We start from the raw sequence: 27,527 nt of genomic DNA, 5'->3' as shown, positions 1-27,527 counted from the left end.
AAGAGTTGAACCAACAGGATTTGGTGATAAGTTGAATATGTGGGTTGAATGAGAGAGATGAGTCAAGGATAATGCCAAAGTTACAGGCTTGTGAAACAGGGAGGATGGTGGTGCCATCTACCGTGATGGGAAGGATAGGGTTTACGTGGGAATATGAGGAGTTACGTTTTGGACATGTTATTTTTGAGGTGATGGTGGGCTATCCCAGAAGAGATATCCTAGGAGAATCAGGAGAAGACGGTGTCAGTGAAGCCAAGGTTGGATAAAGTTTCCAGGAGAAGGGGATGATCGACAATGTCAAAGACAGCTGAGAGGTCGAGGAGGATTAGCAAAGAGTAGAGGATGTTGGATTTGGCAAGAAGGAGATCATTGGTGACTTTAGAGAGTGCAGTTCCAGTGGAGTGAAAGGTGTGGAAGCCAAATTGGAGGGGGTCGTGGAGAGGAAGTTGAGACAGCGTGCGTGTACAACTCACTCAAGGAGTTTGGAGAGGAATGGAAGGAGGGAGGTGGAGTGATAACTGCAGGGAGCTATGGGGTCAAGGGAGTGTCTTGCTTTTCCCTTTTCTCCAGACCTGTGGTGGAGAGGGAATTTGAGCCAAGTCCCTTCGTACCTGAAGGGATTCCCCACCCACCCCCCAGCCTCCACCACAGCCCCATCTCCAAGACTCACAGTACCTCATCTTGAACCTTCCTTGGGTGGAGGGTGAGATGTGCTGATTTTAATTTGTGTTCTTTCCTTCTACTTCCTCTCCTGCCACTATGTCTCTCTCCCTCCCATCTTTCTCCTTTTGGCCCTATCCAGGTTTAAATTTACCCCTTCCCCCATCCTCCATTTCCACCCCCTGCTCTCTCCGACTTTAGTTTACAAACTCTTTCCTCCTTGAATCTGACCCCTTAGCCTCTATGCCCTCCTCAAGACCCTAGGTTGAGTCCATTAGAGTTATCCCCGCTGCCTAATAAAAATTGTAATATTATTATTAATAGTAATTGTGATGTTGGATAAATGGTTATTATATACTAAGTGCCAGGGTGGGTACAATCAATCAATCAATCAATCTTATTTATTGAGCGCTTACTGTGTGCAGAGCACTGTACTAAGCACTTGGGAAGTACAAGTTGGCAACATATAGAGACAGTCACTACCCAACAGTGGGCTCATAGTCTAAAAGGGGGAGACAGAGAACAAAACCAAACATACTAACAAAATAAAATAAATAGAATAGATATGTAAAAGTAAAATAAATAAATAGAGTAATAAATATGTGCAAACATATATACATATATACAGGTGCTGTGGGGAAGGGAAGGAGGTAAGATGAGGGGGGTGGAGAGGGGGACGAGGGAGAGAGGAAGGAAGGGGCTCAGTCTGGGAAGGCCTCCTGGAGGAGGTGAGCTCTCAGTAGGGCCTTGAAGGCAGGAAGAGAGCTAGCTTGGCGGATGAGCAGAGGGAGGGCATTCCAGGCCCGGGGGATGACGTGGGCCGGGGGTCGATGGCGGGACGGGCGAGAACGAGGCACGGTGAGGAGATTAGCGGCAGAGGAGCGGAGGGTGTGGACTGGGCTGGCCATCAGCCGACCAGGCCAGAGAAGTGCACTGGGGTGGCTCTGCCTTGCTGCTGGTGCTGATCACTTCCTGCTTCAGCTCATCCATGATGATCTTGCCCTCCAGGTCCCAGATCTTGATGCTGGGCCCGGTGGCGGCGCACAGCCAGTAGCGGTTGGGACTGAAGCAGAGGGCATTGATGATGTCCCCGCCATCCAGGGTGTACAGCTGCTTGCCCTCGTTCAGGTCCCACAGCATGGCCTGCCCATACTTGCCCCCAAAGGCACAAAGGGAGCCATCGGGGGAGATGGTCACGGTGTTCAGGTAGCCTGTGTGGCCAATGTGGTTGGTCTTCAGCTTGCAGTTGGCCAGGTTCCAGACCTTGACCAACTTGTCCCAGCCACGGGACACGATGATGGGGTTGCTGCTGTTAGGTGAGAAGCGCACACAGGACACCCATTCTGAGTGGCTCTCGTCCTGCACGGTGTACTTGCAGACACCGAGGGTGTTCCACAGCTTGATGGTCTTGTCCCGGGAGCCAGAGATGATCTGCTGGTTGTCGGAAGAGAAGGCCACGCTCAGCACATCCTTCATGTGGCCCACAAAGCGCCGCGTGGTGGTGCCGGTTGTGAGATCCCAGAGGCTCAGAGTCCCGTCCCAGGAGCCGGACAGGGCGAACTGTCCATCCGAGGAGATGACCACGTCGCTGATGAAGTGGGAGTGGCCTAGCAGGGCCCGCTGGGGGATGCCGTGATTGGTCTCGTCCCAGGTCAGCTTCCACATGATGATGGTCTTGTCTCGCGAGGTGGACAGGATCATGTCCGGGAATTGAGGGGTGGTGGCGATCTGGGTCACCCAGCCATTGTGGCCCTTAAGGGTGCCACGGAGGGTCATCTGCTCGGTCATGGTTGCGGAGGTTCTGCGGGCCACTCCTGGGGGGTGGATGGAGCCGGATTGGAGGAGCGCTCAGGAGAGACCCGAAGCTACGACTGCTTGGCGCTGAGGCTCAGCAAGGAAAGATAATCAAGTTGAACATAGACTTCATCCCCCATGGGGCTCACCGTCTAAGTGGGAGGAAGAACTACAATAAGCGCTAAATAAATATAATCAAATGAATGAATGAACTGGTATTGAATCCCCACTTGACAGCTAGGGAAACTGAGGCACAGAGAGGTTAAATAGCTGGCCAAAAGTCACATGGCAGGCAAGTGGTGGGACCGGGACTAGAACCCAGGTCTCCTGACTCCCAGCCCCTTGCCCTTTCCACTAGGTCATACTGCTTCTCCTCCTTCTCCCATTGGGTTCTGATTCTAGTCTTCCTTGCTACTTAGTTATTTCCTCGGTATCGTGTCCCTATTCTCCAGCCTTTAAGTGTTTAAGCGTGAGACATCCCACACTTAAGGTCTCCTTTGGTCCACATGTATCTTATTTATTTCCCTTGTGCCTTCACCGTCCCACTTTGAACCAGAGCAACTGAGGTCCACAAAGGTTCAGCGGCTTGGCCAGCAAATGCATCGCATCAAACAGAAACTCCTTATCCTCGGCTCTAAAGCACTCGATCACCCTGCCCCCTCCTACCTTACCTCTCTGATTTCCTGCTACAGCCCAGCCCACGCACTGCTCTCCTCTAATCCCAACCTCCTCGCTACCTTGATCTCGTCTTTCCCACCCCTGACCTCTTGCTTGCGTCCTGCCTCTGGCATGCAATGCCCTCCCTCTTCATATCTGATAGACGATCACTCTCCCTACCTTCAAAGCCTTACTGAAGGCACATTCATTCATTCAATCGTATTTATTGAGCACTTACTGTATGCAGAGCACTGTACTAAGCACTTGGGAAGTACAAGTTGGCAACATATAGAGACGGTCCCTACCCAACAGTGGGCTCACAGTCTAGAAGGGGGAGACAGAGAACAAAACAAAACATATTAACAAAATAAAATAGATTATGTACAAATAAAATAAATAGAGTAATAAATACGTACAAACATATATACATATATACAGGCATGGGAAAGAGTCAAAGGCAGATGATCAAGGGATCAAAATATTGATCCAAGACAATGGCAGAGACTCAAGCTTTTACTGTGCAGAAGAAGGCAATGGTAAGCCATTTCCATATCTTTACCAAGAAAACTCTGTGGATACACATACCAGAGCGACTTCATAATAGAAGATGGGTCATTCTGAAGAGAGTGTGTCCATGGAGCCGCTGTGGGTCAGAAACAACTTGAAGGCATTTTCAGAAGACTGGGCCAAGCACCGTACTAAGCTCTGGGGTAGACACACGTCAATCAGGTCCCACATGGAGCTCACATTCTAAGTAGGAGGGAGCGCAGATACTGAATTCCCATTTTGCAGATGAGGGAACTGAAGCACAGAGAAGTAAAGTGACTTGCCCAAGGCCACACAGCAGGCAAGCGGCAGAGCCAGGACTAGAACCCAAGTCCTCTAACTCCAGGGCCAATGCTCCCTCCACTAGACCAACTGACTCTCTACGACGTCCTACGGCAACAGCGTCTGCAACGTTGGCAGACATTTTCCCCTTCCATCTACCCCGTGGATCCTGCAGGTGGGCTTTAAATGTCCTCCAAGAGGGCTTCCCCAACTAAACCCTGATTTCTTCTTCTCCCACTCCCTTCTGCCTTGCCCTCGTGCTTGGATTTGCACCCTTTATTCACCACTCCTTCTGCCTCACAGGACTTAGGTACATACCCATAATTTCTTTATATTAAAGTCTGTCTGCCCCTCTAGACTGTAAGCTTATTGTGGGCAGGGAATGTCTTTACCAACTCTGTTTTATTGTATTCTCCCAGTCGCGTAGTAAAGTGCTCTGCACACAGTAAGGGCTCAATAAATATGATTGATTGATTGATTGATTGTGTCACATGGGCAAGCGAGAAGTAGAACCCCGGGCCCTTGCCAACAGACCATGCTGCGAAAGGCTAAAGGATCTGGGAGTTCAAGGGCCCGTTTTGTCTCTGGGTCTCATTCCAACAGGGGCCTTCAAGATTCGGGGCAGAACCCAAACTCAAACCCCATTCCCAAACTCCATTCACGAGAAGCAGCATGACTCAATGGAAAGAGCACAGGCTTGGGAGGCAGAGGTCATGGGTTCAAATCCCGGCTCCGCCAACTGTCAGCTGTGTGACCTTGGGCAAGTCACTTAGCTTCTCTGTGCCTCTGTTACCTCATCTGTAAAATGGGGATGAAGACTGTGAGCCCCACACGGGACAACCTGATCACCTTGTATCCTCCCCAGTGCTTAGAACAGTGCTTTGCACATAGTAAGTGCTTAACAAATGCCATCATTATTATTATTATTATTCCCTCTTCACAGCAAAAACCAAGGACTGAGGTCAGAGCTCTTCTATGCCCCATCACGCAATCATATTTAGTGAATGCTTATTGTGTGCAGACCACTGTACTAAGCACCTGGGAGAGTGTAGTATAACATTGGTAGGTACGTCCCCTGCCCACTGTGAACTTACAGTCTAGAGGGGGAGACAGACATTGATATAAATAAATTATGGATACGTATGTAAGGGCTGTGGGGCTGAGGAAGGGGTGATTAAAGGGTACAAATCCAAGTGCAAGGGTGACACAGACGGGAGTGGGAGGAAAAATAAGGGCTTAGTCGAGTAAGGCCTCTAGGAGGAGATGTGCTTTTAATAAGGCTTTGAGATAGGGAGAGTGATTGTTGGATATGAAAGGGGAGTTCCAGGCCAGAGGCGAGACGTGAGTGAGGGGTCTGTGGCTAGATAGTCAAGATCGAGGTACAGTGAGTGGGTTGGCATTAGAAGGGCAAAGTCAGGGTGCTGGGTTATAGTAGGAGTTCGGCAAGGTGATGGAGTGCTTTAAAGCCTGAGGAGAGGAGTTTCTGTTTGTGGAGATGGATGGGCAACAATTGGAAGCTCTTGAGGAGTGGGGAAATGTAGACTGAACAGTTTTGTAGAAAAATAATCTCTGGCTTGCCCTGACTGGGCTCAGTAATTATAGTAGTGGTTGGAATAACATTTATTAAGCACCGACTGGGTGCAAAGCACTGTAATAAGTGCTGTGAGAGAATACACAGGAGGGAATTAAAGCCGGTCCCTATCCCTCAGGGGGTTCCTAATCTAGGAGTTCAGAATGGAGGAGTTGGCTCAGAGAATACTTGGATACCCTGGGAGCCAGTGACCCGGCCCAGGTCCATTGTCTTCTCTGAGAGAGTCTCATGGGCCCTGAGCACTCACTCACCCGGAACCGAGGACTGCAGACCACCGGCAAGTGCCCTCTGCCTGGTGCCCTCCCTTGGTCTTTGTGCTGAGACCTCCTGTCCCCCAATTCCCCTGCAAGGGGGGGGCAGGGAGGGGGTGTAGAATTGGCAAAAGCATCTGGACTGAGGGGTGCTCAGTGAGGCAAGGACTCCTGCAGCTGCTGGCTGCTTCCAGCTCGCTTTGCAGAGAGGATAAAGGATAATCGTCTGCCTGGATGCAAATCCTGCACAGATTAGTGGGGACGGGGGAGGTGGCAGCTGGGATTCTCCAGTGCTACAAGCCATCGAGCAGGGTCAGGGCTCGTTAGTCATTCAGAGACAGAAGGCCCCAATCTTCCACCTTCTCTGAAAGATATTCACTCCGGAACCCTTTTACGTTAGGCTGGTACCCTAGAGGGAGTCAAGAATAATAATAATAATAATTTGTGGTATTTGTTAAGTGCTCACATCTCTCCCAATAGGCCTTCCAATCAAGTGATCGATCTTATTTACTGAGCGCTTACTATGTGTAGAGCACTTTACTAAGCATTTGGAAGAATATAATACTACAGAATTGGCAGACATGTTCCCTGCACGTAACGAGCTTACAGCCTAGGAGGGGGAGACAGACATTAATATGACTTAATAGGTAATTTATATAGGTAATTTAAAGATATATACGCAAGTGCTTTGGGTCCCCAGCTAGGCCCTTATTTCCTCTTCTCCCACTCCCTTCTGCATCACCCTTGTACTTGGGTCTGCACCCTTTATTCACCTCTCCCTGAGCCCCACAGCACTTATGTACTTATTTATATTAACTTATATATTAGTATTTATTATTATATTAACTTATGTTGCCAACTTGTACTTCCCAAGCGCTTAGTACAGTGCTCTGCACACAGTAAGTGCTCAATAAATACGATTGAATGAAGTTATTTATATTAATTTATTTATATTAACGGCTGTCTCCCCCTCTAGACTGTAAGTTTGTTGTGGGCAGGGAACGTGTCTACCAACTTTGTTAGATTATACCATCTCAAGTGCTTAGTACAGTGCTCTGCTCACAGTAAGTGCTCAATAAATATAATTGATTGATTACTACGTGCCAAGCACCGTAGTAAGTGGTGGGGTAGATACAAGATCATCAGGTCCCAAGTGGGACTCACAGTTAAAGTAGGAGGGAGAACGTGCAGTGAATGTGCCTGTTATATTGTTCTGTTGTACTCCCCCAGGACAGTACTCTGCACACAGTGAGCCCTCAAGAAATATGATTGACTGATAAATGGGTTTTGAATCCATATCTTGCAGTTGAGGGAACTGAGGCCCAGAGAAGTGAAGTGAATTGCCCAAGGTCACACAGCAGCTACATGGTAGATCCGGGATTAGAACCCAGGTCTTCTGACACCCAGGCCCTTACTCTTTCCCCTAGGACATACTGCTTTTCATAAGACGAGGGTTGGTGGGAAGAAAATGGAGATACAGCAGATGAACACAGCCCAATCCCTTCAGAGAGCTTGGACAAAAATGGCACGTAGAGCTAGAGGGTGGGGTGGGGTCGATGGATGATGGTTGCAGCTCCATGGTTGATGCAGGGCTCCCCTAAGGTTATTTTAGGGGGCTGTTGGCACTTAAGCAGTGGTATTTGTCTTATAATTGTGCCACGCACCATGCTGAGCGTTGGGGTGCATACAAGACAATCAGCTCAAACACTGGCCGTGTCCATCCCTGGCTCACAGTCAGAGGGGTGTTGGGGGAAACAGGGATTTAATCCTCATTTACTGCTGAGACCCAAAGAAGGCAAGTGGCAGGGAATGTATCTGCTGATTCTGTTAAATTGTACTTTCTCAAGTGCTTAGCGCAGTACTCTGTACATAGTAAGCGCTCAATAAATATGATTGATTGATTGACTGGTCTAACATCACACAGTGGGCAAGTGGCAGAGCTGGGATTGGAACCCAGGGCTTGTGACTCCATGCCCTGTGCTCTTTTCTCTAGGCTTCTTGTCTTCTTGGAGTAGTGTCTTCCCAGACATGAGGTAGGGACTCATACTCCCAACAGGCCAGATTTGCTCTTTCACTGTAGTCTCAGAGCTTGGCTCAGGTTGGGTTATATTTATTGAGTGCCTACTGACTGTGAAGCATTGTACTAAGCTCCTGGGAGGAGGAGAAGTGGTAGTAGTGGAGAAGCAGCGTGGCTCAGTGGAAAGAGCCTGGGCTTTGGAGTCAGAGGTCATGGGTTCAAATCTTGGCTCTGCCAATTGTCAGCTGTGTGACTTTGGGCAAGTCGCTTAACTTCTCTGTGCCTCAGTTACCTCATCTGTAGAATGGGGGATTAAGACTGTGAGCCCCCCGTGGGGCAACTTGATCACCTTGTAACATCCCCAGCGCTTAGAACAGTGCTTTGCACATAGTAAGTGCTTAATAAATGCCATTATTATTAGTAGTAGTAGTACTAGTGGTAATGGTATTTGAGTGTCCCCTGGGAAGATTCAGCAGAAGCAAGAAGCACATTCCCTGCCTATAGTGAGTTTTTACACAATGAAACAGACCTGAAAGTATTTACAAAGAATCATGAGAATGAATAATTGGACTATACAGTTGATTTTACCTCTCTGCAAGTTCATGGGAAGGAACAAAAGTAAATACTAAGTGCTAGATGTGGCTGATAGGGTTTATACAAGTTGGGGTGCTGGAAGGCATCGGGGAGGGCCTGTTGGAGGAGGTGAGACTTAAGGAGGCTTTGAATGCAGGGAGAGTTGAGGTCTGTTGGATTTGGGGAGGGAGGATGTTCCAAGCTGGGGAAACAGCATGGGCATGGTGGAGGGACATGGTTTCTTCCTCTGTGTCTTCAAGCACTTGTGTAGTCCTTTAATTTTGGTAATGTGGGAGTCAGAGGTGGAATTGGGGGGAGGGAAAGGGAGTGGATTTTTCCCCCCAGGAACTGGCTGAGTTTATTCTCAGCCAGCTCCTGGGACCTTCCTAAGCCTCTTCCTGACACCTTCAATATGCCAGGAAACGGCAGAGCTTTCCCAGCTGGCATATTCCCTGTGGGTTAATGATTAAGGTGGACAGGGAACGGTTCACTCCAAGCAGTCAATAGAAGCCAGCGGATTACTCTTCAAGAGGGCAGTGGGGACACCCTGGGGAGTCCCCGTCTGGGTTTGAGGCCTGCAAGGGCTATTAGGCCCGGGTGGCCTTCGTGATTGGGTTCTGGTGCTGAATGCTGCTCTAAAGGGGCCCAGTTGGTTCCCCTGGGGCAAAGCGGGGACTCTCTGCTCCCCTGGGGCCCTGCCCACTGTGGTCCCAGTGATCCCTGCTGGGGATCTGGGCAGTGAGAGAACACAGTCCCTGGGCTCCTGGCAAACCCGCCTCTGGGGATTTCCAGCAGGGGAAAAGTGAGTTGTGCAGCACTGTTGTCTCTCGCCAATTGTTTCCAAGGAGCAGAGCCTTTCCAGGGAGCGCGATTCCATGCTCATCGGGAGCAAGATAAATCACTGCCTGTTTCCTTGGAAGGAGACAGCATCTAAAAATAGGAGCAACGCTGGAACTACCCAGAACAAAGGAACGCCTGGGAGCCACCTCAGTCATTGTCCTTCTCCTCTCTGAGCCCAGCTCCCTGCCACTCCCTCCCTCCCTCCCTGCCACCGCTGGCCTGGCCAACACACTGCTCCACACACCCCATCTTCTGTTCCTGAGGCCATTTGAATTGGGGTTTCAGCAGCAGGGGCCTGAGCGAACGAACAAACTCAGCCTCCCGCATCTCTCCTCTCCCCCCCGCCTCCCCCCACCACAACCCCCCAGTGCGCGCCATGCCGACGTGGTGTCAGACATGACTGCTGTTAGACTGAGTGCCCTTGAGCTCTGCTTGTTCCTCTCGTGGCTGGGGCGTCAGGACGGTTTTTCTCTTTTAACTGCAGCTTGAAATGTCAAAGTCAGACGGGCCCTTCTCCAGAGAGGACAGGGCTGGCTGAGGGGGTGAAGCAGCAGCTTGGGAGCTGGGACTCCAGGGTTCTGTGCCAAGGGTGTGCCCTTTATTCCCTGCCTGGCGGCTACCTGGAAGGAATAGTGATTGCCTCTGCCTTCCCCGGAGATGCCGAGAAAATGAGGGAGATCTGGTTTGAGAAGCCCCAGCCACTGCTTGGTTTAAGAAGAACGACAGACATTCATGATGCTCTCCTGTATGCTCGGTTTATTTATTTCGACCACTCTAGTTATAAATATGATTTTTGTCTCCCCTGTTATAGAGGAAGCTCCTTGCGGGCAGGGAATCTGTCAGTTCTTTGTTCTGTACTTCAGTAGTTCAGTACATCACATCATGTGGGTATTCAATAGATGCCACTGCTACCCTCTGGCTTGGCCCACCCACTTCTGCTGAGAGGACAGTCACCCTGTGACACCCTGAAGTTGCCCTTAGTGGGGAGGAATTAGACAGCCACCTCGATGGCTGTATATTGTTGGAAAAGATCAACCCATCAAGAAATGCTTGGGAAGCAGCGAAGCCTAGTGGAAAGAGCCCGGGCCGGGGAGTCAGAGGACCTGGGTTCTAATCCTGGGCTCTGCCCCTCACCTGCTGTGTGACCACAGGCAAATCACTATGCTTCTCTGTGCGTCATTTCCCTCATCTGCAAAATGGGGATTCAGTACCTGTTCGGAAAGAGCATGGGCTTTGGAGTCAGAGGTCATGGGTTCAAATCCCAGCTCCCCACTTTCATTCATCCATTCAGTCGTACTCATTGAGCACTTACTGTGTGCAGAGCACTGTACTAAGCGTTTTATCAGCTGTGTGACTTTGGGCAAGTCACTTAACTTCTCTGGGCCTCAATTCCCTCATCTGTACAATGGGGATTAAGACTGTGAGCCCCCCGTGGGACAACCTGATCACTTTGTAACCTCCCCAGCGCTTAGAACAGTGCTTTGCATGTAGTAAGCGCTCAATAAATGCCATTATTATCATTATTTTCTGGCCATTATGTGAATGGCAGAGGAGAGTCTCAGAAACTGTCCCTCCTTCCCCCGCCCCACCCCCACCCCCCCCAACCCCACCCCTGCAACTTTTTGGAGTGAACAGTAGCTCAGAGGCCTGGTGGTGCTGGAAGGAGAGGAGGGAAACAAGAGCTACACAGGGTCAAGGTAGCTCACATCCTGAGAAAGAAAGAAAGCACAGACAAGGACAGTTAGGAAGAATCTTCCTGAGTGAAGATTCACCTCAGGAAGGGACCCTGGACTTTGGGTCAGGACGGGAGAAGGACAAAAGAGCAGACGGGAGAAGCAACCAACATAGGAGGGGCAAGACTGGGGCCGAAACGGTCCGTGGCAGTTGAATGTGGCTGTTGAATGTGACAGTTGGAAAGATGAAGTGAGGGCCCCAAAGATTTCAGGGCACTTGGACTAGCAATCTGAAGAGAAAATGACCCAGCTCTGCAGATGTTGTCTGTTTTGGGAGACTTTCTGCCTGGGTATGGAGCCAGGGCACATAGAAGACTGTGATTTTTTGATGGACATCAATCAATGGCATTTGAGTGCAAAGTAGGAAAGGAGACACAGTCTCTGCTCTCTAGTTGTCATATCTATTGGGGGAGACAGGCACAAATTAGTAACTAATAGTAACTTCTAGACTGTGAGCCCACTGTTGGGTAGGGACCGTCTCTATATGTTGCCAACTTGTACTTCCCAAGCGCTTAGTACAGTGCTCTGCACACAGTAAGCACTCAATAAATACGATTGATTGATTGATAGTGGGAGAAAGAGGAAGAAAAGGGATATTATAGTACTAATAATACCTTATGTTTTGTATATTGCTTTTATTGTTTCCCCTAACATTTTCACATTAATGGTCTCACTTTAGCCTTACAACATTCCTGTGAGGTAGGTATTATTATTCCCATTTTAAGAAGGAGCAAACTGAGTCCCAGAGAGGCTGTGACATGTCCAAGGTCACGCAGCAGGTCAGGGACAGAACTGAGACTAGAACCTGGGTTTCCTGACTCCCATGCTCATTGTTCTAGGCCACAGATAGTTATGAATATAGCCGTATAGCTAAATAATTGAGTGTACAATAAAGTAGACGCAGATGCCGAAGTGTTAAGGATAAATGTAAGTACAAAGTGCTAAGCGTAGCAGTGGGGTTGGAGGGAATTAATTGGGGCAAGGTTCCTGGAAGAGGAGGGATTTTAGGAGGGATTTGAAGTTCGAGAGAGTGGGGGCCTGTTGTGTTTGAAGGAGGAGGTTGTTCTAGGTAGGGGGAGCCATGGGAGAGAAGGGTTGGAGGTGAGAGAGAGTGGAGAGCGAGTGAGGTTGGGAGAGCAAAGAGTGAGAGCTGAGGAGGAATAGTAGGTTAAGAGACTAGACTGTAAGTTCCTTGTGGGCAGAGATCGCATCTGCCATCTCTCTTGTATTGTCCTCTCCCGAGTGTTGTCTACAGTGCTCTTCACACAGTAAGTGCTTAATCAATACCGTTGATTGAAGAGAGCCGATATGTAAGATGGACAAAGCTGATGATGACTAGTCTTTTGAGGAGTGCAGATCTGTGTGCAAAATGGCATTTGAGAAAGATGCTCTGGGCAGTGGAGAGAAGTCTGAACTGTGGAGGACGGCGAGAAGACCAATCTGATAGAGAATTCAAACTCAGGCCATGGCAAAAGTTTGAAGTGCGTGGTGGGTTGAATCTGACAGATGTTGTGGAGAAACGCAGGCAGGTTTTGGCAGTTGATTGTGAGCTGACAGCGAGGCGTCGAGGAGGACACCCGGGTTGTTGACTTCTGGCACCAAATGACCAAGAGAAGGAGCAGGAAGTCGGCGGGAGAAGTTTAAAAAAGAAGCCCAGCAGCCACTGAAGGACCAGGTTTTGCAATTGAAAAAGCAGCCTGGGTAGTGCTCGGGGTGGCCCGCCCTCGTCCAGCTTGGGGAATGCCAGTTCAATATTTGACTTGACTCTGAAACCCAAAGAACTTGTATCTACTGGCTTGGGTCCAGTTGAGAACATTCTCCGTTCAGGAATCTCAGGGGTGGAAATGAGAAAGGTGATGATGCCAAGATGGGGGTGGAGGTTGGGCGGGGGGGAGTCAGGGAAACAAATGTGGCGAGCACCAAGGAAACCCATGCCTGCAAAAGGTTGCCCATGCCTTGGCTCCCAAAAAGGAGCCATTGACCACACGATGTAGGAAACAGAATGCGGTTGGGGATCAGGAGACCTGGGTTCTAGCTCCAGCTCTGCTACTGATCTTCTGGGTGACCTCGGACAAGTCATTAACCTCTCTGTGCCTAAGCTTCCTCATCGGTAAAATAGGGGTGGTAATACCTGTCCCTTCCTGTCTCACAGGGATGTTCTGAGGACAAATGATATCATTGAATTGAAAGTGCTTTGGAAAATGAAAGTGCTCTACAAATTCAAGGTATTATTAAGGAGAGGATGGCTCAGGAGGTTGGTTGGGAGCCATGAGGCCAGATCCAGGTGAAAAAAGAGGGAAATCACATTGTGGTTGAGGGGAGATGGTTTAGACTTTCCACTGCTGTGGTCCATCAATCAACCAATCTATGGTATTTATAGAATGCTTACTATGTGCAGAGCACTGTACTAAGCCCTTGGGAGAGTACGATAAACCAGACATGATTCTCAACCTTCTTCCCAAGTCCCCATTCCCCCTCACACCCATTCCCCTCGGCTGCTCGTAGGAAGGAGAGAATGCTGGTGGTGGTGGTGGGGCATCCAGAGTCAGCAGGAACGAGTGCACCGGGGAGGAACTAGAAGTTGCTTTTGATCGAGGGAGCACTAAGGAAGAGGAGAGCCATGTGATGAGGACTGATGCCTCAAGATTTCCATCTCTCTGTTGCAGAGGGGCCACCCCATCCTGTCCCGGGAGGCGCACTCCCCGTCACCACTCACCGGAACAGCAACTGGTAAGTGCCAAAGCTGCTGGGTTCACCCTGTCTGGCTCCACAGCCCATCCCCATGAGTCTTTGAGGGAGGTGGTGTCACCCCACAGGGTGGAGCTGGAGGGATTTCCCAGAATTAATTGCCATTTCTAGCACCTCAAGACTAGGACACACTTCTGGGACCAGTCAGAGAGGCTCCTTTTAGGGACTACCAGAGGATCCTGATCCCTGTGCACTGGGTCACCGGAGCCGGCCGATCCCTGGGTCCTTGTCCTCCAGACATCTCTCAGTGCTCCATTTGGGATCCCTCCCCACTACCAATTTGCGGCAGCCCTTCCCCAACCTCACAAGCTTGACTCTGAAATCCTACTTTGGACTTTGTGGGATACCTTATAATAATAATGGCATTTATTAAGTGCTTACTATGTGCAAAGCACTGTTCTAAGCTCTGGGAAGGATACAAGGTGATCAGGTTGTCCCACAGGGGGCTCACAGTCTTAATCCCCATTTTACAGTTGAGGAAACTGAGGCCCAGAGGAGTGAAGTGACTTGCCCAAAGTCACACAGCTGGCAAATGGTGGAGCCGGGATTTGAACCCATGACCTCTGACTCCAAAGCCCGGGCTCTTTCCACTGAGCCACGCTGCTTCTCTAAGTTGCTTCTCCTGCTACTTCCATAGTGGCACTTCAGATAAACTCTTCTCGTTGGTCAGACTCTTGGGAGCCAGGCCCCACCTCAAGATTCCTTTCTCCTAGTCTCTTCCAGGAGTGTTCTGGCCTCCAGTGTATTTTCCTCGGGCCAGAGTTGGCCTGTATAGATGTTGGACATGCGTGTGCTTAGCATTCCTAGATGGGTCCGTTTCTCTCTCCCAGTTAGGGGATTCCTCAGAGCCCCAAGAGTCAGTTCCATCCCAACCCAAAGGAAGCAAGATAGGTGCCTCCTCCCTACCCTTCCACAGGGAAATCGCTACTGGCCTCCAGAGGCACAAGAATCTAGTCCCAGACCGGGCCTAGAGAAAAGCCAGGAGTTGGAAACCCTATGTATCGGCTCCATCTAGAGTCGGAAGACATGGATGGCCATGTCCCCCTTCTTGAATTGTACCACCTCCAGCTGGCATCCGAAAAGGACAGAGCTGGGACTCGTACCAACTCCCAGGGCATGCTGACCTGCTCTTCAGCCTCGGGGACTGTCTCAGTCCCTGCAGAAAGCCAGGTAGCTGGTGCTTCTTCAGGGTCTTTCTAGTTGTTGCCAACCCCACCCCCTGCCTAGCCACATTTCCAGTGAGGCCCTCTGCTCCAGCAGCTTACACAGAGCAGCCTTGTTGCCTTTATCTCCCTGGTCCAGTGAAGATGAAGGAGGGTCCTTGGGGCGGATAGTATCAGATTTCGAGCTTCGCAGGGAGAAGACAGTGTCTCTATTCTATCTTTCCTTGGCAGGGGTGAGGAGGGTGGGGAAGCCTGGAACCTGGGGACTGCATAGCTGCCACTCCAAAAAGGAAACTAGAGCAATGGAAGGAAAAAAGTCCTGAAAAGCTGAGGTCTAAGGGAGGATATTGTAACTGAGGTCCGACTGCAAACTGGGCTGAGACGATAACTTGCCGGAAGCCTGAATGTCAATTTCTTCTGACCCTCGTGTTGAGCACAGACCTTTAGTCTGAAGAGGCTATAGCTCTCAGGACACAGTGGGGTCAAGCCAGATGCAACATTGCATGATGGAAGCTGCAGTGCAGGGGCCACATAGTCCCCATCCTTAGAAAAGTTGTGCAGAAGGCCAGAGCTCACATTTGGGGCCCTTTGGCTGCTCGTCTGAGGCTTGGGGTGCCAGTCAGGGAGTAAGAGCCACCTGCTTCCTTAGCAGTTCCTTGGACCACCCGAGATTAGGTAACAGTTGGCAAAAATCTCCCACGGAAATGCCATGCTCGGTACTAATGGCTGCTCAGCAACAAAGCTTTATTCAAACAAATAACTCTGCCCTGGGTTCTTCAACTCTGCGAAAGACTCTCAACTCTTCCCACGTGTGCGCGCCCCCTCCCCCCAACTCCTCTGAGCCACAGATCCCGCCACGTGGTTCAGTGCAAAACCCTGAGGGCGCCTTGGGCAACAGACAGGGAAAAGGTCTTCCAGGAACCAGTGCTGCCGGACAGGGAGCTGTGGAGAGGCGGACTATGTGGAAGAGGAGGTCAAGGGCGGGGCCAGAGACACGGTGGAGAGGCCGATTCGAAGTGGGAGAGCGGAGAGTGTTTAAGCCATCGAGTCAAGTAGACTTTCAGGCGCTAACCCTAAGAGCTAGGGAAATCCAGGCTGAGCGGTGGGGGTGGGGGAAGACCTTTTTTTTTTTTCCTCTTTCTTCCAAATGTCAAGAACCCAGGTTCCCCTCTACCCCATCCCCCCCCGCCTCTCCCCCACTGCCCCACCACCAGACCCAGTAGTCCTGCCCAGGCTCAGGCTTCCCCCTCCCACACTGTGGCCTCCAAAAGTTCTTTCCCATGTTCCCGTCAGATTTTAATTGCAAAGGGAAAGCAAGGCCTATTGGATTGTCCTTGTATTTTTGCCTCTGGCTTTGGAACTAAACTATTGGCCCTTCTTTGCAGCTCCCAGGAAGGAGGCAGTGCGGAATTCCAGAAAGGCTCACTGCTGCTGCAAAGCCGGTTCCCGGGCTTGGCAGATGGGAGGAGTAGCCGGGTCTCCAGCGGCAGCCTGTCATGGGAGTGCTCCCTGCGTGATATGAGAGGGGACACCACCAGGGAAGAAAGCACTTTAGAGAGACTGCCTGGTTCCAGGGAGCCCTTGAGCTTGAAGGAAGCACAGCTGGGGGCTCCCTTCTGTTCTAAGGAGGCCTCCTTCATGGGGGAATCCCCGACTGTGAATACTGTGAAAATGAACCCCGAGCTGGAGGGTGAATCAGAATTGTTGGGCCCTCGGGAGGCTCCAGCAGAGACTTGTAGTGTCTTGGGAAGCCGGGAGGATAGACATGCCCACACTGAACCAAAGCAACATGACGCCTTCCACAAAGAGCACTTAGAGAAGAGCAAGAAGGGTATCCAGAGGTTCGACTGGATTTCAGATCCAGGCGAGGGGCCCCACTACAAGGAGAAGAGCAAAGCTGTGGAGGCTGGGGGGGGAGAATCGATCCGAGCCCAGGCCCTGATAGAAATGCCCCCGCAGTTAGCACTCCCGGTTTTCAGGAAAACAGTAACCCCTAGCGGGAGCAAGACCCAAACAATGGAGGTCGTGCCGGCTCCTCAAAGGAAAGGGCCGTCGGTGGTGGACTCGGAGCTGACCGAGTTAGGCCCGCTCGGAGCCCCCGAGTGGACCCTGCAGAAGGCGGGCCTGCAGCCTGGGGCTGAGCTGGCCATAGGCAAGCAGTCTTGGATGGTCAATGCTGAGGATTCGGTGGAGCGGGTCCAGCCTGGGTCTCTGGAGGCCACGTCCTGCGGTGCCTACGACTTGGAGCTGAGGCCCTACGTGTGCGATGTCTTGCTGGAGGACCCGGCAAAGGAAGACCTGGCCCAAGAGGAAGATCCCACCGTGTACACCTGTATCGAGTGCAGCATCTACTTTAAGAAGAAGGAGCACCTCTTGGAACACATGATGCAGCATTCCCGGGGGCCTGGGCAGGATCCTGAGGGCGAGTCCCTAGTGGGGCAGTGTCCATTTTCTTGCAGCGAGTGCGGCTGGGCGTTCGGGGACCCCGGCTCCCTGGAGCAGCACCGGCGGCTCCACCAGGAATCTCGGGAGAAGATCATCGAGGAAATCCAGAAGCTGAACGAATTTCCCGACGAGGGGCGGGAGGCCCGGCTGCAATGCCCCAAGTGCGTGTTTGGCACCAATTCCTCCAAGATCTTCGTCCAGCATGCCAAGATGCATGTCAAGGAGAGGAAAGATCAAGGAGCCAAGCCCCTGAGCCTGTTTGGCTCGGCTAGTGAGGTGCGGGAGAGCCCCGGATCGCCGGTGTACAGGCACTTCAAGCCCAGCGAACTCGGGCCTGCTCTGGTGCAGCCTCCTGGCAGCGGTCGAGGCCTCGGCGCCTGCATCCTCTGTGGGTTCCCCGCTCCCAGTGAGAGCATTTTGAAGGAACACATGAAGTATGCTCACTCTCACCCCTCCTGGGATGCCGAAGCATTCGAGGAGGACCCTGATCGGCCCGGGACGAGCCGGGACGCCTACAGCTCTGCCCGACTGGTCAGGTTTCCGGAAGCGGACTATTTCGGCAAGGCGGACCGGCTCTTTGCTCCGGCTCGCCGAGATACCAGCTCGGCCCCTTATGATCCTGCCCGTGGCTTCGGTCCGGGCCACCAGAGACAGGAGAAAAGCAGCGGAGGGAAGAAGGACTACCCGGCAGCAGGGTTCCAAGCCAAGAAGATGGCACCGTTCAGCTCCGCCCACCGGAACTCGGGAATGTCGGCCTGTTCCTCAGCCAAAATGTACACCCGCTACTCCTTGCCTCAGGGTAAAAAAACCAGCACGGTTCTCCTGAAAGAGGTGGAGGGCGACGGCTTCCGGACCCCCGCAGGTGGGTTGGAGGAGTTAAGATCGCCTTGGGCTACCACCCATGACTTTGGGAACATGGAAGAGGAAATTTCCTTAACCACGGAGATTGACTTAACGGAGAACCGAAGCTTTAAGCCCTTCGTCATCCCCCAGTCAGCACTGGACCTCAAGAGGACTTTCCGTGACATCTTGAAGGCCACGGAGTCCTCCGAAGCATTGGGAGCACAGAAGCAGCAGCTCCGGAAGATGCTGCCCATTGTCCTCCTGGAGGAGATTAACTTGCGGCCCAAGAAGTCGAAACCTAGGCCCAAGAGCCAGATCTTCAAGAAGAGAGGAGCTTTGCCAACCAAGGAGTTTGTGGTGGACGAAGCCCTCCCCTTGGACATTCTCCTGCTCGAACCCCCGCTGGAGGGCCCTCTGGGCATCGACGACCTCTTTGACGTGGATTCCCCCATGCTGAAGAATGAAGAGAGGAAGTGCCCTTATTGCCCGGACAGGTTTCACAATGGGATTGGTCTTGCCAATCACGTACGGGGTCACCTGAACAGGGTTGGGGTGAGCTACAATGTGCGGCATTTCATCTCCGCCGAAGAAGTGAAAGCTATTGAGCAAAAATTTTCCTTCCAAAAGAAGAAGAAAAAAGGTAGTATGTAATCAATTTAAGAGTTTTCTACTTTTTGTCTTAACGGTTTAAGTTGCATCTTCCCTTCCCTGACAATGGGTATGTATCCCTGCCTACTGGGAATGTAGACACCTGGGTCTCTTCAAGGGACATCCTGGGGTTGGGGTGGAGGAGAGAATCGGGAGTGGGGACAGCTTTGGCTCTGGATGAAATGCCACATTTGGGGAAGGCCACCCATCTCTTACCTTGTTTCACCCAGGGTGGGTGTTCAAAAATGGGGGTCTCATGAAACACTTACCATGTCCATCAGTTTACTAGGTGCTTTACCTAACACTGGTACAGATCTGAGCCCTGCCCAGGAGGCAACTCATCTAAAATGATAGGGCATTATCGGAGGGCGGGGGGCTGTCGGGGTGGGGGGGGAGGGCAGGACAGTGAGGCACTCAAGGGAGAGGTAAGGAAACTTCAGGTAGGGGAAAGAAGCCAGTGAAGATCTTAGTCTGCTTAGTTACCTCTGAGGCTGCAGCGCTGTTTCAGACAGAAATCATGGTCAGAGAGAGATTCGAAATTTACAAGGGAAGCCGACTGTTGATGGACCAGTGGAAAATGATTCCAGAGTCCTAGGACAGGAGATCTGAAGCAGCCAGGGTCGAGCAGATGGAGGAAAGAGGAGATGAGGGTGGTCGGGGGGTGAGGGTTGGGCACCTTGTTTTAGTCCCCCCCCTCCCCTCCCCCCATCGCCCCCCCCCCCCCCCGCAACCCCGACCCATTCCCTCTGGGCAATGGGCCCTGGACCTCCTGATGTGACCGTCTTGTCCTTCTCTCCACAGTTGCCAACTTTGACCCTAGCACATTCAGCCTGATGAGGTGTGAATTCTGTGGGGCTGGCTTTGACACTCGGGCTGGCCTCTCCAGCCACGCCCGGGCCCACCTACGGGACTTCGGCATCACCAACTGGGAGCTCACCATCTCACCCATCAACATCCTTAAGGAACTCCTGGCCAACTCAGCCGAGCGCCCAGCCCTGCCGCCCGTGGCCGAGGGGGAGCCCGCATCTCCCAGCCAGGAGCGGGAGGCCCTTGGCTTTGACCCCAAGAGCCTGACGCCCATGTCCGAGGGCAGTATGCCCCGTTCGCCGCTGTCCCCGTACCCGCCGGCCTGGGGCGATGAGTCGGTGCAGTCCTACCGAGACGGTAAGGGATACTGAAAGCCACGGCTGCTGGGACACTGAGCTCTTTGCGGGTAGGAGGAGAACAGGGGAGGAGAGCTAGTCCCAGCAGGTGGGGAGCTTGGGCCAGAAACTGTTGCTCTCTTTAAGAGGTTCTAGTCTAGTAAATCTTCTCCTTTCTCGTATCACAAGAGAAGGTACTTGGTCAACTGTAGTAGTCACGGTATTTACTGAGTGCCAAGCGCTTGGGAAAGTACGACAGACATGAAAGGGAAGTTCCTACCTACAAGGAGCATACAGTCTCATGGGGAAGAAATCAAAATAGACACACAAAATGGGATCTGTTGACAAGCAGCATGGTGTAGTGGGTAGAACACGGGCCTGGGAGTCAGAAAGTCATGGGTTCTAATCCCGGCTCCGCCACTTGTCTGCTGCGTGACCTTGAGCAAGTCACTTGAATTCTCTGTGCCTCAGTTACTTCATCTGTAAAATGGGGATCAAGACTGTGAGCCCCATGTGGGACAGGGACTGTGTCCAACCCGATTTGCTCATATCCATCCCACTGCTTAGTACAGTGCCTGGCACATAGTAAGTGCTTAAATAATACCGTCATTATTACTACTCTGCCAAGCCCTTCTCTTCATTTGAAGTCCAGATCATCTACCTCTTCCCAGTCATTACAATTACGAGTTGCTGTCAACTACCACACCCTGGCCCCACCTCTAACTTTCTGAATGATTTTTGACACCTTCCTCATCTTCCCTTTCTCCTTTTCCTCCTCTTCCTTTTCTTCCTCTTCCTCTTCTACCCTGATCCTCACGGATGTCACCATCCATCTAAATATTCCTGATGGCCACCTGCTTCCTTCCACTCCCTGTTTCTACCAACCCCCTGCCCCTCTCCACCTCCGCTACTCCCCAACTTGGACGCATGGTGGATTTTTTTCTTTTATGGTATTTGTTAAATGCTCCCTATGTTCCAGCCACTGTACCACGCACTGGGGTAGATACAAGCTAATCATGTTGGGCACGGCCCCGTGTCCCACATGGGGCTCACAGTCGTAATCCCCATTTTACAGATGCGATAACTGCGGCACAAAGAAGTTAAGTGACTTGCCCAAGGTCATACAGCAGACAAGTGGTGGAGTCAGGATTAGAACCCCGGTCTTTCCGACTCCCAGGCCCGTGCTCACTCCCCTAGGCCACACTGCTTCTCATCATCACCAGTCATTGTACCATATCTGACCACACCACCTTTGAATCCTATTCTTCAACCACAACCTCCTCACCCACTTCTCACCCATCGTACCCCATTCGTATTCCCTACCCAGCCTCCTCTCTCAAAGCACAAATCCACACCCTCAACTCCGCCTTCTTCTTCAAATTTAACCCGCCTTCCCTGCACCCAAATCTCTTTGTCCCCTCTTACCCCACCAGTCTTCAACCTTGGATCACTTCCACAGTTCGCTTCCTCCCCTCCTCTGCTCCTGCCGCGAAGTACTCTTAGCAGAAATCAAGGCACCGGTCAGATTTTGGCCACTTCAAACTCATCCTTACCTGATACAGATATAACTCTGTCCTCTCTTCATTGACTCTCATGCCCATTACCCCTTCCCCCACAACAACTGTTCCAGACCTTTAAATCCCTCCTGAGACATCCCTCCCCCCAACCAATGTCCCCACCTCCTCCATCTCTTGCCCCTGTTGGCCTTGCCAACTATTTTGTTGGCATAATAACCTTCAGGAATGAGCTCCCCAAAATTTCCTCACCTCCCTCCCACCCCCAACATCCACTTTCTCATCCTTCTCATTCATCTCTTGAGAAGGTCTTCCCACCTGTTTCAAATTCTATCCCTTCCACCTGTGCCTTTGACCCCATCACATTTTCTAAAAATATTTGCACCCACTCTTCTTCCCTCCCTGACTGCCATCTTCAACCGCTCACTCTCTGATGGCTTCTTTCCCTCCTCCTTCAAACATGTCCACATTTCCCCTCTCTCTAGATGCCACTGCACCATCCAGCTGCTGCCCCATTTCCTTCTTCCCATTCCTGTCCAAACTCTTCAAATGGGGTGTGTACACCCGCAATCTTCACATCCTGTCCTCCAATTCCCTCCATGACCCTCTATGGTCAGGTTTTCAACCCCTTCACACAAAGATTGCCCCCTTGCCAAATCAGATCAATCAGTGGTACTTGAGTGCCTACTGTGTGCAGAGCACTGTACTGAGTGCTTGGGAGAGTACGATATAACCAAGTTGGTAGGCACGTTCCCTGCACACAACAAGCTGAACTCGATCTATTCATCCTAACCTTCCTTGTCCTCTTAGAGGCCTTTGACGCTTTATCCCCCCGAGTCCTTTTCCTGGAAACCCTATCTAACCTTGGTTTTTCTGATACAGTGCTATCCTGGTTCTCCTTGTGCCTCTCTGATGGGCCCTTCCCCATCTCTTTGGCCAGCTCTACATCTGCCTCCCATTACCTCTGTGAGTGTCAATCAATCATTGATATTTATTGAGTGCTTACTGTGTGCAGAGTACTGTACTAAGCACTTGGGAGAGCACAAAACAACAGAGTTGGTAGACTTTAATTAGTACATAGACTGTGAGCCCCATGTGGGACAGGGACTTTGCCTGACCTGATTATATTTTATCTACCCCAGTGCTTAGTACAGTCTTGGCTTATAGTATGCACTTAGCAAATACCATCATTAGTATTAGACATGATCCCTGCCCACAAAAGTCTTTGTCTTTAAAAGTCTTTAAAGCCTAGAGGGGGAAACAGAACAGAGTAACAAGGTTCTCTTCTGGGTTCCCTTCTCTTTTAAATTTGCCCTTACTTCCTTGGGGAGCTCATCTGCTCCCACAACTTCAACTACCATCTCTATGCAGAAATAGATTTGAATCACAAATCTACCTTGCTAGCCTTGACCTTTTCTCCTTCTCTACAGTCTCACATTTCCTCCTGCCTCGAGGACATCGTAACATGGATGTCCTGCCGCCAACTCAATATGTGCCAAACTGAACTTGTCATCTTCCATCTCTTCCCTTAACTTTCCCAGTACTGTTGACACCATCACCATCTTCCTTGTCTCCTAGGCCGGCAACCTTGGCATTATTCTGGAATCTCCTCTGGCTTTCACCATATGTTCAGTCTGTCATGACTATTGGCTCTGTTCTCCTCCACCAAAGCGGTTCTTCCTCCACCACATTGCCAGAATCTGCCCCTTCCTCGGAGAAGCAGCGTGGCTTAGTGGAAAGAGCCCGGGCTTGGGAGTCAGAGGTCATGGGTTCTAATCCTGGCTCCACCACTTGTCAGCTGTGTAACTTTGGGCAAGTCACTTCACTTCTCTGAGCCTCAGTTACCTCATCTGTAAAATAGGGATGAAGCCTGTGAACCCTAGATGGGACACCCTGATTACCTTGTATCTACCCCAGCGCTTAGAACAGGGCTTTGCACATAGTAAGCGCTTAACAAATGCCATTATTATTATTATCTAAATGGCCTCCACATTTGTCCAAGGACTTGTCATAGCTTGGCCTGACTACCCGTTCAACTTCCCCGCTGATGTCCCTGCCTCTAGCCTTTACCCTCTGTAGACCATGCTTCGCTCTCCTGTCCGGATTATTTTTCTAAAATGGTGTTCTGTACCTGTCTCTCCACACCTCAGAGACCTCTAATGATTCCCCATTCCACTTCACATCAAGCAGAGCCTCCTAAACATTAGCTTTGAAACACTCCATAAGCTCTTCCTTCATACCTATGCACTCTTTCCTCCCACTGAGCCTCAGTTCATATACTTCACCCTTCTCAAGTCTTACGCCAACACACACTGTGCCTCATTCTTGCCATTGATCTCTGGCTCACACCCTCCCTCCCCTTTCACATCTGTCAGACAACCACTCTCCCCATAGTCAAGACCTTTCTGAAAGGCTATCTGCCCCAGGTGACCTTCCCTGATTAATTTCTAATCTGCTCCCCACCCCCTCCAACTACCACTTTGGCACATCCGCACTAACTGAACCCTTACACACTCACAACCTCTGTAGCACTTTTTTAATATATGGCATTCGTTAATCACTTACTGTCTACTGGGCACTGTGCTAAGTGCTGGGGTAGATACAAGCTAATCGGGTTGGACACAGTCCACGTCCCACGTGGGGCTGATAGTCTTGATCCCCATTTTACAGATGAGGTAACTGAAGCACAGAGAAGTGAAGTGACTTGCCCAAGGTCACCCAGCAGACAAGTGGTGGAGCTGAGATTAGAACCCAGGTCCTCCTAATGCCCAGGCCTGTGCTTCTCCTATGTTCATATGTTTATACTCTCGTTCTTCCTCTTGTCTATAATTTACTTGTGCTGGATTGTAAGCACCTTGAGTGCAGGGATAACACATATTGAACTCTCACAAGCATTCTTTTAGACTGTGAGCCCACTGTTGGGTAGGGACTGTCTCTATATGTTGCCAACTTGTACTTCCCAAGCGCTTAGTACAGTGCTCTGCACACAGTAAGCGCTCAATAAATACGATTGATGATTTAGGACAGGGCCCTGCACACAGTAGGTGCTGAATAAACACTAAGACTCAGAAGAGGTGCCTGGATAAAATGTCAGAAAAAATAATGGGCTGTACTGTTGAAAACACATGCATCGGTCCTCAGGGAGGCTATAAATATATGTGCTATTGGTGGCTGCAGGTTGATCTGACTCGAGGTGTTGGAGAATTAATCAGCGAAGGCTTCCTGGGAAAGGTGGTTTTCTTTTTGTTGTTGTTGTTGTTTAATGAGGGCTTTGATGGTGGGGAGAACTAAGGGCTGGCAGATTTCATTCATTCATTCAATCGTATTTATTGAGTGCTTACTGTATGCAAAGCACTGTACTAAGTGTTTGGGAGAGTACAATGTAACAACAAACAGAGGCGTTCCTGCCCACAACGAGCTCACAGTCTTGGGAGGGGAGAGGAGAGGAGTTCCAGGCCAGGGGAATGGGGTAAACAGGTGCTCGGAGGCAGGTGAAACAAGAGCAGGGTATGGCTAGAAGTGAGCTTGGGTTGGAGCAAAGAGGGCGAGCTGGGGAGTTGCGGGTGAAGAGAGCCGTAGGTCAAATGGAACAAACAAGTGGAAAGCCTTGAGGCCAATGGTAAAGGTTTTCTTTGAAGAGAAGGGAGATGAGCGCTTAGTACAGTGCTCTGCACACAGTAAGCGCTCAATAAATACGATTGATGATGAGCGGCAGCTAGTGGAGAGATGTGTGCTGGGCGATGTTGGTTTCATGAAAATGTTTCAGGCAGCGGTGTGGAATGTGGATCCAAGTTGGGAGGGGCTGGACGCAACTTGGAGGAACAACATGGCCTAGTGGAAAGAGCATGAGACTGGAAGTCAGAGGCCCTCGGTTCTAACGCCAGTTCTGCCAATTACCTGCTGTGTGAACTTGGGCAGGTCACTTCACTGCTCTGGGTCTCAGTTTCCTCATTTGTAAAAGTGAGATTTACATACTTCAATCAATCAATCGTATTTATTGAGCGCTTACTATGTGCAGAGCACTGTACTAAGCGCTTGGGAAGTACAAATTGGCAACACATAGAGACAGTCCCTACCCAACAGTGGGCTCACAGCCTAAAAGGGGGAGACAGAGAACAGAACCAAACATACCAACAAAATAAAATAAATAGGATAGAAATGTACAAGTAAAATAAATAAATAAATAAATAAACAGGGTAATAAATATGTACAACCATATATACATATATACAGGTGCTGTGGGGAAGGGAAGGAGGTAAGATGGGGGGATGGAGAGGGGGACGAGGGGGAGAGGAGGGAAGGGGCTCAGTCTGGGAAGGCCTCCTGGAGGAGGTGAGCTCTCAGCAGGGCCTTGAAGGGAGGAAGAGAGCTAGCTTGGCGGATGGGCAGAGGGAGGGCATTCCAGGCCCGGGGGATGACGTGGGCCGGGGGTCGACGGCGGGACAGGCGAGAACGAGGTACAGTGAGGAGATTAGCGGTGGAGGAGCGGAGGGTGCGGGCTGGGCAGTAGATGGAGAGAAGGGAGGTGAGGTAGGAGGGGGCGAGGTGATGGAGAGCCTTGAAGCCGAGGGTGAGGAGTTTCTGCCTGATGCGTAGGTTGATCGGTAGCCACTGGAGATTTTTGAGGAGGGGAGTAATATGCCCAGAGCGTTTCTGGACAAAGATAATCCGGGCAGCAGCATGAAGTATGGATTGAAGTGGAGAGAGACACGAGGATGGGAGATCAGAGAGAAGGCTGGTGCAGTAGTCCAGACGGGATAGGATGAGAGCTTGAATTAGCAGGGTAGCGGTTTGGATGGAGAGGAAAGGGCGGATCTTGGCAATGTTGCGGAGCTGAGACCGGCAGGTTTTGGTGACGGCTTGGATGTGAGGGGTGAATGAGAGAGCGGAGTCGAGGATGACACCAAGGTTGCGGGCTTGTGAGACGGGAAGGATGGTAGTGCCGTCAACAGAGATGGGAAAGTCAGGGGGAGAACATACTTGTTCTCCCTCCTACTTAGACTGTGAGCCCCCTGTGGAACAGGGACTTGTATCTACCCCAGTGCTTAGGGCTTGACACATAGGAAGTGCTTAACAAATAGAACACTGCTCAGCACTTAGAACAGTGCTTGGCACATAGTAGCGCTTAACAAATACCATCATTATTATTAAATAACATTTTTTTAAAAGGGCAGTGAGGAGGCTGATAGCACAACCCAGTTTGCTTGCATATACCCCAATGCTTAGTACTTAGTAAGCACATAACAAATACCATAATTATTATCCATTATTATAATCTAATCATTATTTGATAAGAGCTTGGACTAGGGTGGTGGCTTGCGGGAGGGGAAAGGGCAGTTCTGAGGTGTTTTGGAGAAAGAATTGGGAGGTTTCAGCAGTTGATTGAATGTGAAAGCTGAAAGACAGGAGATGAGGGGGCTATGGTTGCGGGCTTGTGAGCCCACTGTTGGGTAGGGACCGTCTCTATATGTTGCCAACTTGTACTTCCCAAGCACTTAGTACAGTGCTCTGCACACAGTAAGTGCTCAATAAATATGATCGATTGATTGATTGAGAGACAGGGACAATGGTGGTGCTTTTGACTAAGCTGGAAAAGTTAGGAAGAGGGGAGTACCCAGGCAGGAAGATGAGAAGGGAAGCAGCATGGTGTAGTGGATAGGGCACAGGCCTGAGAGTCAGAAAGTCATGGGTTGTAATCCCGGTTCCACCGCATGTCTGCTGTGTGACCTTGGGCAAGTCATTTAACTTCTCTGTGCCTTAGTTACCTCGTCTGTAAAATGGGGATTGAGAATGTGAGCCCCACATGGGACAGGGACTGTGTCCAACTGTGCTTAGTACTGTGCCTGGCACATAGCGCTTAGCAAATTCCACAATTATTAATTATTATTATTAAGTTCAGTTTGGGGCATGTTGCATTTGAAGTGCCAGCGAGACAGCCAAGTGGAGATGCCTTCTAGGCAAGAGGAAATGCAAGATGGGATAATGGGGGAAAAGTTGGTAAAGAGAGGTAGATTTGGGAGTTTCTCTGCATTTCAGCCATAGCAATAATAGTATTTATTGGGTAGTTACCGAGTGCGGTA

The 27,527-nt window shown here is 50.6% G+C and overlaps 2 protein-coding genes across 3 annotated transcripts in view; one reads left to right on the top strand and one right to left on the bottom strand.

Moving 5' to 3' along the window:
• LOC119950426 (receptor of activated protein C kinase 1-like) overlaps positions 1 to 2,475 on the bottom strand; it is a 28,476-nt gene extending 26,001 nt beyond the window's left edge. The window contains exon 1 of the mRNA XM_038772804.1: positions 1,566 to 2,475. Coding sequence (XP_038628732.1) covers positions 1,566 to 2,448 — 883 coding nt within the window. The 5' untranslated portion in view covers positions 2,449 to 2,475. The remainder of the gene's footprint in view (positions 1 to 1,565) is intronic.
• The window catches only part of LOC119950355 (protein Wiz-like), a 63,377-nt gene extending 43,408 nt beyond the window's left edge, over positions 1 to 19,969 (top strand). For both annotated transcript variants that reach the window (XM_038772672.1, XM_038772674.1), the window contains exons 3-5: positions 13,611 to 13,674; positions 16,241 to 18,786; positions 19,593 to 19,969. In XM_038772672.1, coding sequence (XP_038628600.1) covers positions 13,611 to 13,674; positions 16,241 to 18,786; positions 19,593 to 19,969 — 2,987 coding nt within the window. The remainder of the gene's footprint in view (positions 1 to 13,610; positions 13,675 to 16,240; positions 18,787 to 19,592) is intronic.
• The last annotated feature ends 7,558 nt before the right edge of the window (positions 19,970 to 27,527 follow it).

The sequence above is a fragment of the Tachyglossus aculeatus genome, chromosome X1 (assembly GCF_015852505.1).
Source record: "Tachyglossus aculeatus isolate mTacAcu1 chromosome X1, mTacAcu1.pri, whole genome shotgun sequence".
NCBI classification, from domain to species: Eukaryota; Metazoa; Chordata; class Mammalia; order Monotremata; family Tachyglossidae; genus Tachyglossus; species Tachyglossus aculeatus.
The sequence above is the reverse complement of the archived record's forward strand: the minus strand, read 5'-3'. Positions and strand labels throughout refer to the sequence as shown.